General features: G+C 40.8%; 1 protein-coding gene across 2 annotated transcripts in view; it reads left to right on the top strand.

Moving 5' to 3' along the window:
• Window positions 1-14715, top strand: part of efr3a (EFR3 homolog A (S. cerevisiae)) — a 255814-nt gene that overhangs the window by 174000 nt on the left and 67099 nt on the right. For both annotated transcript variants that reach the window (XM_021612601.3, XM_021612602.3), the window contains exons 11-12: window positions 1681-1851; window positions 14186-14300. In XM_021612601.3, the coding sequence (XP_021468276.1) occupies window positions 1681-1851; window positions 14186-14300 (286 nt within the window). The remainder of the gene's footprint in view (window positions 1-1680; window positions 1852-14185; window positions 14301-14715) is intronic.

Below are 14715 nucleotides of genomic sequence, written 5' to 3'. Positions count from 1 at the left end.
ATAACACATATGGAAACATGTATTAACCAAATAAAGTGTTAAACAAATCAAAATGTATTTTATATTTGAGATTGTTAATAGTAGCCACCCTTTGCTTTGATGACAGCTTTGCACACTCTTGGCATTCTCTCAACCAGCTTCACCTTGGAAGGTTTTTCCAAGAGTCTAGATGGAGTTCCCACAAGTACAGAGCACTTGTGGGCTGCTTTTCCTTCACTCTGCAGTCCAACTCATCCCAAACCATCTCAATTGGGTTGAGGTCGGGTGATTGTGGAGGCCAGGTCATCTGATGCAACACTCCATCACTCTCCTTCTTGGTCAAATAGCCCTTACACAGCCTGGAGGTGTGTTTTGGGGTCCTAGTCCTGTTGAAAAGTATAGTCCCACTATAGTCCCACTAAGCGCAAATCAGATGGGATGGCATATCGCTGGAGAATTCTGTCGTAGCCATGCTGGTTAAGTGTGCCTTGAATTCTAAATAAATCACCAACAGTGTCACCAGCAAAGCACCCCCACACCATCACACCACCACCTCCATGCTTCACGGTGGGAACCACACATGCGGAGATCATCCGTTCATCTACTCTGTGTGTCAAAGACACGGCGGTTGGAACCAACAGTCTCCAATATGTGGTTTCTTAGCAACAATTCGACCATGAAGGCCTGATTTCACACAGTCTCCTCTGAACAGTTGATGTTGAGATGTGTCTGTTACTTGAACTCTGTGAAGCATTTTTTTGGGCTGCAATCTGAGGTGCAGTTAACTCTAATGAACGTATCCTCTGCTGTAGAAGTAACTCTGGGTCTTCCTTTCCTGTGGCGGTCCTCATGAGAGCCAGTTACATCATGTCTCTTGATTGTTTTTGCGATTGCACTTGAAGAAACTCAACGTTTTAGAAATGTTCCGGATTGACTGACCTTCATGTCTTAAAGTAATGATGGACTGTCCTTTCTCTTTGCTTATTTGAGCTGTTCTTGCCATAATATGGACTTAGCCCAATTTGGTAACAGACCATCTTCTCTATACCCCTACCTTGTCACAACACAAATTATTGTCTCAAATGCATTAAGTAGGAAATAAATTCCACCAATTAACTTTTAACAAGGCACACCTGTTTATTGAAATCCATTCCAGGTGACTACCTCATGAAGCTGGTTGAGAGAATGCTAAGAGTGTGCAAAGCTGTCAAGGCAAAGGGTGGCTACTTTGAAAAATATGAAATATATTTTGATTTGTTTAACATCTTTTTGGTTAATACTTGATTCTGTGTGTGCCATTTCAAAGTTTTGATGTCTTCACTATTATTCTACAACGTAGAAAATAGTCAAAATAAAGAAAAACCCTTGAATGAGTAGGTGTGTCCAAACTTTTGACTGGTACTGTATATATATATATATATATATTACTGTACTATGGTGGAGTATATACCCTGGTGATGTTTTATTGTATTGTGCTAGAACATGGAGTGTAGTATTCCTTGGTGATTGTATAGTTTTAAAAGCTTTTATATGTGATAATAGAATCCAATAGTCTTTGGTGACCAGATGGTGTGTTGATCGTAGTCCCTAACTGTGTGTGTGTGTGCCTCTGTGTGTGCTTGCTTGTGTGTCTGCGAGTCTTTGTGTGTGTGTGCTTGCCTGTGTGTGTCTGTGTGCTTGTGTGTGTATGTGTATCATCAGGCCCTACAGTACTGGAGGTGTTCAACACACTGCTCAAGCACCTGCGGATGAGTGTGGACTTTGAGCTGGGTGAGAACTCCAGACGGAACTCTGGCGCCAGTGTGTCCTCGTCCGGACGGGTCAAGGAGAGCGAGGAGCGCATTGTCCAGAACGCCATCATCCAGACAATCGGTTAGTTGCCCTAACATGCCTGTTGCATTTGTTTTTTTGGTTCCCCATTAGCTGTTAGTCATGACAGCTACTCTTCCTAGGGTCCACACAAAACATTCATATGCCCATTACATTTTTTTATTTAACTTTTATTTCACATTTATTTTTGTATTTATTTTATATAACTAGGCAAGTCAGTTAAGAACACATTTTTATTTAAAATGACGGCCAAACCCTAACGACGCTGGGCCAATTGTGCGCCGCCCTATAAGACTCCCAATCAGGGCCGGTTGTGATGATAAAGCCTGGAATCAAACCAGGGTCTGTAGTGACACCTCTTGCACTGAGTGCACTGCAGTGCCTTAGACCGCTGTGCCACTCAGGAGCCGCGGTCTAAGGTCTTTCCTGGCATGCCAAATTTCATGTATCTGATTTAACACGTTTCCTGTTGCGTCATGCTGGTGGCAGAGTCAGAATTTTGCTGAAGCAGTATGAGCCCATGGCCCCATTCTGACTGGTGTTAATGGTACAGGCTGTGGCTGTGGTGTAATGATGTGGGGAATTTTTTCCTAGCACATGTTTGGTCCCTTGATACCAACTGAGCAACATCAATGCCCCAAAGAATTCAGGCTATTCTGAGGGGTCGAACTCGGTACTAGATTGGTGTACGTAATTAACTGGCCACTGAGTGTATATTTCAAATAACACTATCAGTTTCATTAGTTTATGTTACTGTAGGCTATATGTAAAAACAAAATACCACAAACTTCTAATGTTCAATCAATTTTATTTGTGGAGTGCCTTTCTTACAACTATAAAACAGAAAGCAGAAAGTATTCACACCCCTTGACTTTTTGCCACATTTTGTTGTGTTACAAAGTGGGAGTAAAATGGATTTTGTCATTTTTTTGTCAACAATCTACACAAAATACTCTGCTGAAGTGTAAGATTTTTTACAACTTTTTTTTAAAAAGTCAAAAAAGATTTTAAATATTCAATCCCCTGAGTGAATATATTTTAGAATCCCCTTTGGCAGTGATTACAGCTGTGAGTCTTTTGGAGTAAAGGCGTCCACATGCTTCAATTCCTAAACAACATTTGACGTTTTGGTTCGTTTTGGTCTTCGGGAAGGGTGTTTTCAGCTGTTCGTGCACATACGTCTTTTTCTTGAGGCAAGTTGAAATCGGTAGCCAAAGTCTATGCCCCTTCGTTGGTGAATGGTCAACCGTAGGGATTCTTCAATTAAGTGTTTGTTGTCATTCAGCGAGAAAAGACTCGTTTTCATGCACATTTTTTCACTTGAGAAATACTGCACCAAACAAATTAGAATTTGCGTGACTAACATCTCCTCTGCAAAAACAACTAAATGAATGACAGAGTTATCTTAGATTATTTCTGACTATTCCGGATAAGATGTCTCAAGATGGACAAACAGTACTATTGCCATTTTTCAAGCAAAGGTCTTTTAAGGGTGTATGTGAGCACACTCGTTCGGTTTGGCAAGGCGAACCGAAGCATGCTGGTTGGTGCCTTCAGTCTCAAAGAGCTTTCCACAACTGGATTGTGCAAAATTTGCCCATTTATTATTTAAATTATTCAAGCTCTGTCAAATTGTTTGTTGATCTTTGCTAGACAACTATCTTCAGGTCATAGATTTTCAAGTAGATTTAAGTCAAAACTGTAACTCGGCCACTCAGGAACATTCACTGCTTTCTTGGTAAGCAACTCCAGTGTAGATTTGGCCTTGTGTTTTAGGTTATTGTCCTGCTGAAAGGTGAACTAATCTCCCAGTGTCTGGTGGAAAGCAGACTAAACCAGGTTTTCCTCTAGGATTTTGCCTGTGCTTAGCTCTATTCTGACTTTTTTTATCCTTAAAAAAAAAAGCAATTATGGCATTATAATGAATATAAGTGTTTATGACAGCAGTCAAAAATGGTCAATTATTGTCAGCTTGTGCTTACATGTTTTTTTTCCGCTTACGTCTCGGAGGTGTAGGTTCAGGCTGATGCTCAGAATCAGAAGAATAATCATCAGAGATGTCATGATTTATTTATTCCGTCGGAGTCGTTTTCATTCAGATTTTGTAGCAACGCTAACGCAGCATGTGCGTTCATTCGTCTTGGTCTTCTTGCCATTGTAAATAATGCACTCTCTCACTGTGTACTCCAAGTAGACTGATAAAACTCCTTGGATTCGGTGGACTGATATAGGGTACATACCGTTTTGAGATTAGAATTAGAATAGATAATACAATAGAATGGCCCGCCTTGTTCTCGGGTGATTATCAACTGGGCATGGCACCTTCAACTATTGGGAGAAGGAGGGGTAATGGGGAAAATCATTAAAAAAAGGACATGCCCTCCTAAAACTGGATATAACTTCAGTTCTGTTTGTGATATTAAGATTCTAACAACGACAGTGTGTGCTATAAACGTATTTAGGAAAAGTCAAGGACAGCGGGGGGAATGACTATGGCAGAGTAATACATTTTTTTTTATTCATGAGCAGTCCAAATGACTGATTTATGCACTTCTAGTGTTAAAGCCACAGTCTGCAATATTTCCAGTTTTTCTATGTTCAGTTGGTAATATCTATATTATAATATGCTAAGCCTTGTAAACTGAGGGAGGATCTCCACCTAAAAAATTGCACAGCTTTTCTTCATTTTAGGCTCAAAAGAAGCTCGTTGTCCTTTTACAGTATATCTGTCTTTATCCCGCTCTGTTTTGTATTATACAGGGCTGTCAAACTGTATATATTTTTTTTATCAAGTTAATCGCTGGATTTGCTGTGATAAATTGTGATTAAATCGCACATTCAGATGTAATTAAACTTAAATTTAAAGGGCAATTCCATGATTTTTTTCAACCTCATTATCATAATCTCCTGCACAATACCAGTGTTTACATTTTGTAGAAAAAATATAGTTAAGTTCTACCAAAGACATTAATAAAGAGTGATTATCAAACATTATGAGATTCACAGTGACGTGGGAAGCATGAAAATACCCTCCCTCTGGCTAGAAACTCGTTGCAGGTTTTGAAAGTTTTTCCTACTTTTAATCTTACCCTGTAATGCCACAGAGAATTCATTTTTAACCACAGATTATTAAAACGCACCATTTTCACTTATGTAGACCCTGGTATGGTGCTGGAGATAATGAATATGAGGTTGAAAAGTGGAAGAATTACCCTTTTTTAAGTTTTCTTTTGGAAAAACATTTTTCATACAAAAAACATTGGCGTCCTGATTTTGTCCAAAGTAATGGTTAGCAAAACAAGACATTTGATCAAACACTCTTTAGCTGTGTATATATATGATGTATTTTAGATATTTTCAGTGCATTTTAACCTCTTGAGTGTAGGTGGCAGTATTTTGATGTTTGGATGAAAAACGTACCCAAATGAAACTGCCTATTTCTCAGGCCCAGAATCTAGAATATGCATATAATTGTCAGATTAGGATAGAAAACAATCTAAAGTTTCCAAAACTGTGAGAATATTGTCTGTGACTGTAACAGAACTGATATTGCAGGCGAAAACCTGAGGAAAATCCAACCCGGAATTGCTGTTTTTCCTGAAACCTCTATTCCATTGCATGCCTTCCCTCCATTTAAAGGGATATCAACCAGATTCCTTTTCCTATGGCTTCTCACAGTCTTTAGACGTAGTTTCAGGCTTTTATTCTGAAAAATGCGAGAAAGATCACATCGCGTCATTGGATGGCTGGGTGCCAGCAGAGTTTTGCATGCATGAGCAGACATTTTCTCTCTCACTCTACGGTCCGGTTGAAATATTATCGATTATTTATTGTAAAAACAACCTGGAGGATTGATTATAAAAAAAACGTTTGACATCTTTCTACGACCTTTACGGATACTATTTGGAATTTTCGTCTACCCCTTCGTGACCGCTCGAGCCTGTGGATTTCTGAACATAACGCGCCAACCAAATTAAAGTTTTTGGATTTAAAAATAATCTTTATGAAACAACTGGAACATTTATTGTGTAAGTGGGAGTCTCGTGAGTGCAATCTAGAAGAAAAAGAAACGCACACCTATTTAGGCGAGGTGCTGGCTAGCGGAGTAGAAAACTTGAAAATAAAAGAGCACACTCTAGGAGCTCAGATGCAAAAATGTTATAGCCAAGCTGTCTTCATCAGGGTATAATCACAAACACTGCGGGATGACTCGTTTATGTAGTGTCAAAATACACAGGTGTCTGTAATCATGGCCAAGAGTGGCCTAATATCATTGGTTAATTCTCAAATATTAAAATGGCATACAAAGAACAGCATACAAACAACAAATGGATAGCATACGATCATAAATTCCTTTTAGACTACACAAGCTTACAAACAATTACAATGGCAAAGTCACAATAATCACAAGAATGGCTTCAGATCAAAGTCTACGTTGAGAACGAAGGGAACAAGGGTCTTTAAGTTAAAGATCCAGGCAGCCTCTCGTTTTAACAATAAATTATCAAGGTCACCCCCTCTCCTAGGGAGGGTGACATGTTCGATGCCAATATAACGCAGAGACAAAAATCGAGTGGCCTGCCTCCAAGAAGTGGGCCGCAACTGGGTAAGTAAAGTTTTTACACTTAATGGTGCTACGATGCTCTGAGATACGTGCTTTTAATTCGCGCTTTGTTTTACCCACATAATTTTTTACCACAAGGACAAGTTATAAGATAAATAACTGCCTTTGTGGAGCATGTAATAACACCTTTGATTGGGATCTATTTCCCTGTTTGTGGGTATTTGAAGGATCTACATTTATAAGTGCCATTGCATTGAGCACAGCCATTACATTTGTAATTTCCATCCAGTAGGGGCGCAAATAGACATTGTTCAGGAATATCTTGGGGTGGTAAATCAGTGTACCAATTGGTCTCTGAAATTTCTGCCCCGCGAGAATACGACCAAGGGAAGGTCCGAAAACACATTACCGAGACTATCATTGGATTTTAGAATGTGCCAATGTTTGTGAACAATTCCCTTAATTTGTTCAGAACGCTTTGAATAGCGGGTAGTTAGAACACAAGAATGCGTCTTTTTGCGGGACTGACCTTGACAAAGGTCATGTCTCGTTTTGTTTTGAATTTTCTCAATGGCAATATTAATCTGATCATTTTTGAACATTATTTGCGTCTCAGCCAGATTTCTGTCAAAATCTGATTGTTTTTGTAAATTCTTTTGATTTGACAGAATTGGCTGTAGGGCAAACTATTTTTCAAGGGAAGTGGGTGACAACTATCATCCCTCAACAAACTGTTACGATCAGTAGGCTTCATGTAAAGATCAGTGTATAAAACATCTTCACACAAGATCAGAAGATCAAGAAAACTGATTTGACTTGTATCAGATTGCATAGTAAATCTCAGATGCTCAGAACAGGAGTTAAGAAAAGCATGGAACGCCTGGAGCTGTTTTGCATCACCCCTCCATAGAACAAAAATATAATCAATATACCGTTTCCAAATAATGGTGAGGCAAGAAAACATTTTTGAGAGGATTGAAAATAGACTGTTTCTCCATGTAACCCACATACAAATTAGCATAGTTAGGAGCCATGGGGGATCCCATAGCAGTAACCTTCGCATGAATAAAGAAATAATTTAGAAACATGAAATAGTTATGTGTGAGTACTATTTCAGCCAATGTTATAATGCATGCACTGGAAGGTAGTTCATTAGGGTGAAGTTGCAGAAGAAAATGTTCCATAGCTTCAATACCGCCCTCGAGTGGAATATTTGTGTATAACTACTCAACATCAAAAGTAACTAACAAGGTATTCTCAGGGAGAGGATCAAGAGATTCAATGATAGAGATCATACTGCTGGTGTCCTTTACAAAGGGGGGGAGCTGTTCTGTCAGTGGTCTAATAAAAAAGTAAACAAAAGTAGATAAGAGGGTCTGTTACTGCATCAATGCAGGTGTAAAAGGTGTTGTCAAGCAGCTGTCTATGACACTCATGTACATATATAACCACCCCTCCCTTTTTTTCGGTCTGTCACACCTAAAGATGTTGTAATCAGTAATGTCAATTTCCTTATCCGGGATCGAGCCGTTTAGTCAAGTCTCTGTGAGAACCAAAATATCCAGGCTCGTGTCATGCACCCAGATATCTTGATATGTAATAGCTCAAGCCCTCTACGCGATCTGTAGCAGTATGACGATAACACTGTGAAATAGTGGAATGGGAACAATTACATGAGCAGGGGTTGGGCTGTTGTTGAGTCAATGTTTCATAAGAGCCTCCTCGATGTTGGCCAACATAACTTTTGTCACTTTCCTATTTGGATTCAAGCCATCCATCTTGTAAAAATTGTCAATGAACTTCAAATCCATGGAGGAACAGTAGGATTTAATCCAGTAGTGTAGCCAGAGGACTAAAGGAGAGGACTAAAGCATCCCATTTCATGAAATATTGTTGGTAGAGGCCTAGAAATTACAACCTGCCTGTGTCTCTTTTAACCTGTATATGATCCCTCTGATGTCATCTTTGAATTGCTCTGATTTGTGAAGATTGTTGTAGTTTGTACCAACATGAATGACTGCTGTGCGCATTCGGAAGCTGCTTCATTACAGTAGGGACCTAGTGATCTATGTCATGAACATGGGCTCCAAGAAAGCAGTGGGTCCTTGCTTCTGCGATCACTACATCCCTAACTATGGACCTCTCAATAACAACCACCACTGGAAGACGACGAGAAGGTCGCTGCGAGCCTGTGGGACGTGCTATGGGGGCTGATCCAGGGGATGGCCGACTCAGTAACCCAGGACTATATTCAGAGGAGCTTGCGCTAGGTGCTAAGGTGGAAAGACATTGGGAGCGGCAGAGCACCTCGTCGGAGGGCCCCAATGAAGTCGGGGCTCAGAGCTGTAAAATGGTTAGAGAGCTGCAGGTCTGGATGAGAGGGCAGAGGGAGGAAATGTTGTAATGGTCCTCCTCTCCTACTTCTAACTCGATTCCACTGTGCCTCCGATGATGTAGAGCAAGACGCAGTAGTTCGTTGGTGGGATGTGTTAATAAAGGAAAGTGGTCCAAGGTAGTATCCTCTGGGCTTCTCTACAGTAGCTACTGTCTCATAGAACACCCTGGATAATCCCCTTTGTCAGCATGCAGTCTTGAAGACGATCTTTTAGGACCCTGTTCTCCTCTAGTAGCTCAATGATCCGGTCTCTGAGGCAACGAGTTGCTTACACTTTTCACAAGTGTACAAGTCAGTAAATTCTTTCACTATGATGAACAGATCACAGTTCTCACAGTTTATGGCTTTCCTGTGCATCTCCAAATCAGAGGACTCCGACATGCTTATACTCGGGTCAGAAACAGCGGTTCCAAGAGTCAACCGCGATGTGAGACAAACTTTGCCGGTGACAGCCGGGTAACCTAGCTAGCCAGGTCTAGTCTGATAATTTTAGCTCCAAGTTACGGTAAAATCCAGCCAAACATGGTGTGTTACGAACAGCATTAAGTCTGTGGTCCCGAAAGTAAAACGGAATGCTTTTGAAGTGTAAGCACATACCTGATTTGCAGTTGAATGCTCTCACAGGCTCCTGGACACTCTACGAACACTTATGTCATCCCAATAATTTTCAAACATGTTGAATATATTCTTCCTCAAATTAGCCATTACCTCCATGTGTGAGCAGTGCTCAGAGCAGATGCGAGGCATATCCCACATAGCCAATCAGCTACTCAGAACTATAAAGGTTTTTTACCCCTTTTTTCTCCTCAATTTCGTGGTATCCAATTGTTTTAGTAGCTACTATCTTGTCTCATCGCTACAACTCCCGTATGGGCTCGAGAGAGACAAAGGTTGAAAGTCATGCGTCCTCCGATACACAACCCAACCAAGCCGCACTGCTTCTTGACACACCGCGCATCCAACCCGGAGCCAGCCGCACCAATGTGTCGGAGGAAACACCGTGCACCTGGCAACCTTGGTTAGCGCGCACTGCGCCTGGCCCGCCACAGGAGTCGCTGGTGCGTGATGAAACAAGGACATCCCTACCGGCCAAGCCCTCTCTAACCCGGACGACGCTAGGCCAATTGTGCGTCGCCCCACGGAGCTCCCAGTTGCGGCCGGTTACGAGACTGAAAACAGAGACTGGGCGCGAACCCAGAGTCTGCAGTACAGCGCCCTTAACCACTGCGCCACCCGGGAGGCCCTATAAACGTTATCTTCAACTACCTCACAAGTTAATAACAACTGGCACCAACAAGACACGCTGGTCTTGTTCCATATATACAACTGCCAACTCATGCCAAAGTAAAATATTGACATCGTCGTCATCATCAGCATCATTACAATTTTCTAATTATAAAATAGGCCTAAATGTCCTCATCTCTTTGATAGGGTTGATTTCGATAACCAGAGTTAAGCGGAGTTGGTATTTTCCATTATCCAATGCTGTTGTCTTCAGGCATAACAATGCACATACAAGGATCTTAGCGTCTTCCTTCGTTGCCATGAAGATTTCCTTACTACACCAGCCCAGCCGGTGCCGCCAGGTGTATGTACTATACCGATTACTAGATCACTATGATTTGGCTTGATGGTTAGAGCCTGTAGACTGGGTAAAAAAAGTGTAGTGTGGGGCCTTCCTAGTGGCGCAGCGGTCTAATGCACTGCATCGCAGTGGTTGAGGCATCACTACAGATCCGGGTTCCATCCCGGGCAGTGTTGCAGCCGGCCGCGACCAGGAGGCCGATGAGGCGCTGCACAATTGGCTCAGCGTCGTCCGGGTTAGGGACGAGATTTACCGTTGAACTACTTCACTGTTAGTTTTTCCCAAAATAATTGTGCATTTTCAGTTTGTAAAATGTACAATTCTTTATTTTTGATGACAATAATGATGGTGGTGTGCTGTTGCATGTATGCATTGTATGTGTGTGCTTACTGTGACTGTCCCCCTGATATTGGCTACAACACTAGGCTAACGTCCCACAACGTTGCAGCCCAGACAGCAGTGCATGGCAAGCTGGAGCAAAGGACACTGTGTCCCGGTGTTTTTGCTGTTCATGCTTGTATCAAGATGACATCTAGATGGTTATCAATATGAGTTATTTCTTGTGTTGGCTATTATCCTACTTGCAATAAAATCATGGGAGGGAAAAATTGACCAGGTTAGCTACTGCCTGCGACACCGTGATACAGCTGCCCAGTGCAAGCACCTCACGTTGGCAAGCACCTCGATTATACACTAGTAATTCGCTCCAGCTTGTCTTCGTGCTCCCCGAGGGCAGTAACTTTAGCTAATTGTCATGTCACTGTAACTTCCATATGAACACTAGTTATCTGTCATCACAGATGAATGGGTCAACAAATATACAGTGGTTAAAAGTATATTTTTTGTCATAGTTGAGGGACACTAGCTATCTAACTAACCTAACTGTCGATAGCTATCGCCATAACAACGAAAAGCATCAAGTCGTGGTCTGGCTTCAAAAGATTAAGTCAAAGTCTTGCTGTTGTTCAATGGTAAATCTCATCCGTAGCAGTACTCCATCTAGTCACAACCAGCTTTCTGTAGGTAAGACATTTTTTCCCCAACTCTCCATATTGACCATTTTAGTACCGATTTAACCCTGAAGTATCTATGGAGTACGGGAAGCCCATATTGCCATTTGAGGGGATTGTATAAGCCTTGATAGAGGCAACATCCTATGCTGCAATGTATTTTAAGACATTAGGCCTACATTTACTGTTAGATTATTCTGTTACACGGCTAACTAGCAGGAAATTATATTTAAAGAGAAACTTCGGGATTTTCACATTGAGGCCCTTTATCTACTTCCCCAGAGTCAGATGAACTCATGGATACCATGCATGCTAGAATATATCTATATACTTCCAGTCATTGTGCTAACTCTAGTTAGCATTTTCTCTCAAAACTACTTACTTCTAACTTCCTTCATACTGGACACACAGACATAAAAAAGGTATCCACAAGTTCATCTGACTCTGGGTAGTAGATAAAATGGCCCTCATTGCCAAAATCTCAAAGTATCCCTTTAATTATCTGGCTAAAGGGTTTTGAATTTCCACTTCCTCAGAGTCAGATGGTAAATTAGCCCCAAATTAAATGTAATTTAAAAAATATATATATTACTGTCTATTGAGCAAAATAATCTAATAACCATATTTAGACAGTAAAGTTATAGCAACAATAGCGTAATTGTCAACCCATAATGAATGCCAATCACTGGTTAGGTGTTGCACATCAAAATATCATTATCATCTTTCCTGGTTGGACATGTTAGATTTAAATGTAGGCCTATCTCAAACATGTCTTGAATCATACCATCTCAATAGCACTTTGAAGGACTTTAAAACATGTTTAGGGCTGCCAAATGTGGCTCACCACCTGGTATGTAGCAACATTTGAAATGGCTTTTTTTGCATGGGATAAAATTAGACTCAGAGCAACAAAATTGTATATCATACACTGCATTTTTGGGGAACAATGGGAAAGTAATTCTGCTTTGAAAGTTGATAAACTTGTAAACTCACTTTTGAGAAAATGGCCTTTGAATGTTTTGGTATCTAGTGAAGAGCTCTTCTTTGTCCACCCATCTCGTTTCGCTCTCGGAACGTTCAGAGTGAACACTTGACGCTCTGAACGTTGATTTGTTTACCTCTGGATAACATGAAAACAGCCTAACCAGCTCTGCTGGCAACAACTTCATTGCGCTTTTTTTGCAGATGTTTACTGACACCGGCCATATTCAACGGGTGTTGCACATTTTAGCTTAAGATCCGTAGCTAGCTTGCTAGGTACACAATGAACCTAGCTAGGTAAACAACGTGTAAGATGAGACAAGTCACGTAACGTTAGCAAACGAGCCAGCCAGCTAACGTTAGGTAGTTAAACAACAATGAACATAGTGCCAAATCATGTCATTACTACCCTGCATGAATATGCTGGGAGCTAACCAGAGGTTCCATGTTATCTAGCTAACATTAGGCTCTAACCTGAAAAGCAAACGGCTCTGGGATGGGAATAATGTCAGGTAGGGAGCCAGCCAGCCAGCTAACATTAGCCAGCCAGCTAACATTAGCCAGCCAGCTAACATTAGCTAGCTAGCTAATGGTACAATTTAGCTCTAAATTAAACCTCTTTCTGTGAAATGTGTAATATCTGAAAATGTAAAATGTGTAATATCAGAAAATGTAGCTAGCTATCTTACCTGTATACATCATCATGCATGATGGACGCGTCTCCCTGTCAGGAATGCCATACCACGGTTGTCCTTAGTTTGAAAATGTAATCTGGAGACAGGTGTTTTCTTCATGTCTTTAGCTATCATACTCTAATTGCACTGATTTCAAAACTCTGTCCTCCAGAATGTGGAGAGCAACACTTATGCAGCTCCACTACACAATAAAAAAAAAAATGTAAAGCCGCATTCGACAGGATTACCAACAGACTGACCAGTTTAAATAGACAGAAGCCTTCTTTATGGCAGACCAATCCGAACTCCTCTCATGGCATGTCCAGCCCACTCAATATCTTAGCCAATCATGGGAAGGTTGCTGACTTTTTTTTGTGGCTTAATTTAACACTTTTATTCGTATTTACAGATGGCATACAAGTGTTATTAAGGCACATGAAAGTTCACATGTTCGAGAAGGCATTTCTGCCAAAAAACATTTAGACGCTTTGATTTTTTAAATTATGGTAAAACTGCTCTCCAGTGTAGTCGTGACTTGAGACATACGCCTAGTTTCCTGAATCATGTCACAAATGATAACATTTATTTGGCTGGGATTAATCGCATATTTGGAATTTGCTGAAATTGAGCTGTAATTTAAGATGTTTATACAAAAAGCATTACAGGAATATTGACGTCTTGTTTTTGTCCAAAGTAATATTAAACAAAATCAGGTAAATTGATAAAGCACAATTTCTTTAATCTCAATACCAACTTGTTTTGATGTCAGATTGTTTTTGCTCTGTAGATCATGTATTTTGTACGTTTTCAGACAATACAATTAATCACAATCATTTTTTTTTTTAATTGTAAGGACCAAATTATTGATTGGGGAAAATGTTGGTGCCACCACAGGGAACAGTTATTCTGGAGCCCTCCTATACTGTTTTTTAGATATATCTATCTATAAATACATTTCCAGGCTGTTGAAATTGCAGAGGGGGGCTTTAATGTTGACCCCGTAGTTACATGCATTTGAATTTGTATGCTCTACACACAGTATGATTGCAAATAGCTTGTCTTGCGCCATTCCTTTATAGTCAGAGTGCCAAAGAAAAATAATTACATCGTTTGACAATTTAACAGAAAAAGTTTTGTAACGCATTAATTTACCCCATGGTCACACAGGGTTCTTTGGTGGCAACCTGCCAGACTACCAGCGCGCGGAGGTGATGATGTTCATCATGGGCAAGGTGCCCGTGTATGGCACCCCCTGCCACACCCTGGACACTGTGAAGATTGGGTGAGTCACACTTATTACCTCCACGCTACAGGGTTTCCCATGGACATTAGGTTCATCTCGGGGGTTCTCCTTTCTGAGTTAGTGGTGGCTGGTTTGGTACTAGGGTTTAATATTTTCCTGGTATTTTACAAATGCTTCATCCCGAGAACAAATAACTTTTCTCCCAGGTAACCTGGTATTTCCCACCAAAATTAGAAGCATTATCAAATCTAATTTATTTATATAGCCCTTCGTACATCAGCTGATATCTCAAAGTGCTGTACAGAAACCCAGCCTAAAACCCCAAACAGCAAGCAATGCAGGTGTTGAAGCACTTTGGCTAGGAAAACCTAGAGAAGAACCAGGCTATGAGGGGTGGCCAGTCCTCTTCTGGCTGTGCCGGGTGGAGATTATAACAGAACATGGCCAAGATGTT

The sequence above is a fragment of the Oncorhynchus mykiss genome, chromosome 8 (genome assembly GCF_057628025.1).
Source record: "Oncorhynchus mykiss isolate SJ-2025 chromosome 8, ASM5762802v1, whole genome shotgun sequence".
Taxonomy (NCBI): Eukaryota; Metazoa; Chordata; class Actinopteri; order Salmoniformes; family Salmonidae; genus Oncorhynchus; species Oncorhynchus mykiss.
This window is presented reverse-complemented; position numbering and strand designations above follow the sequence as displayed.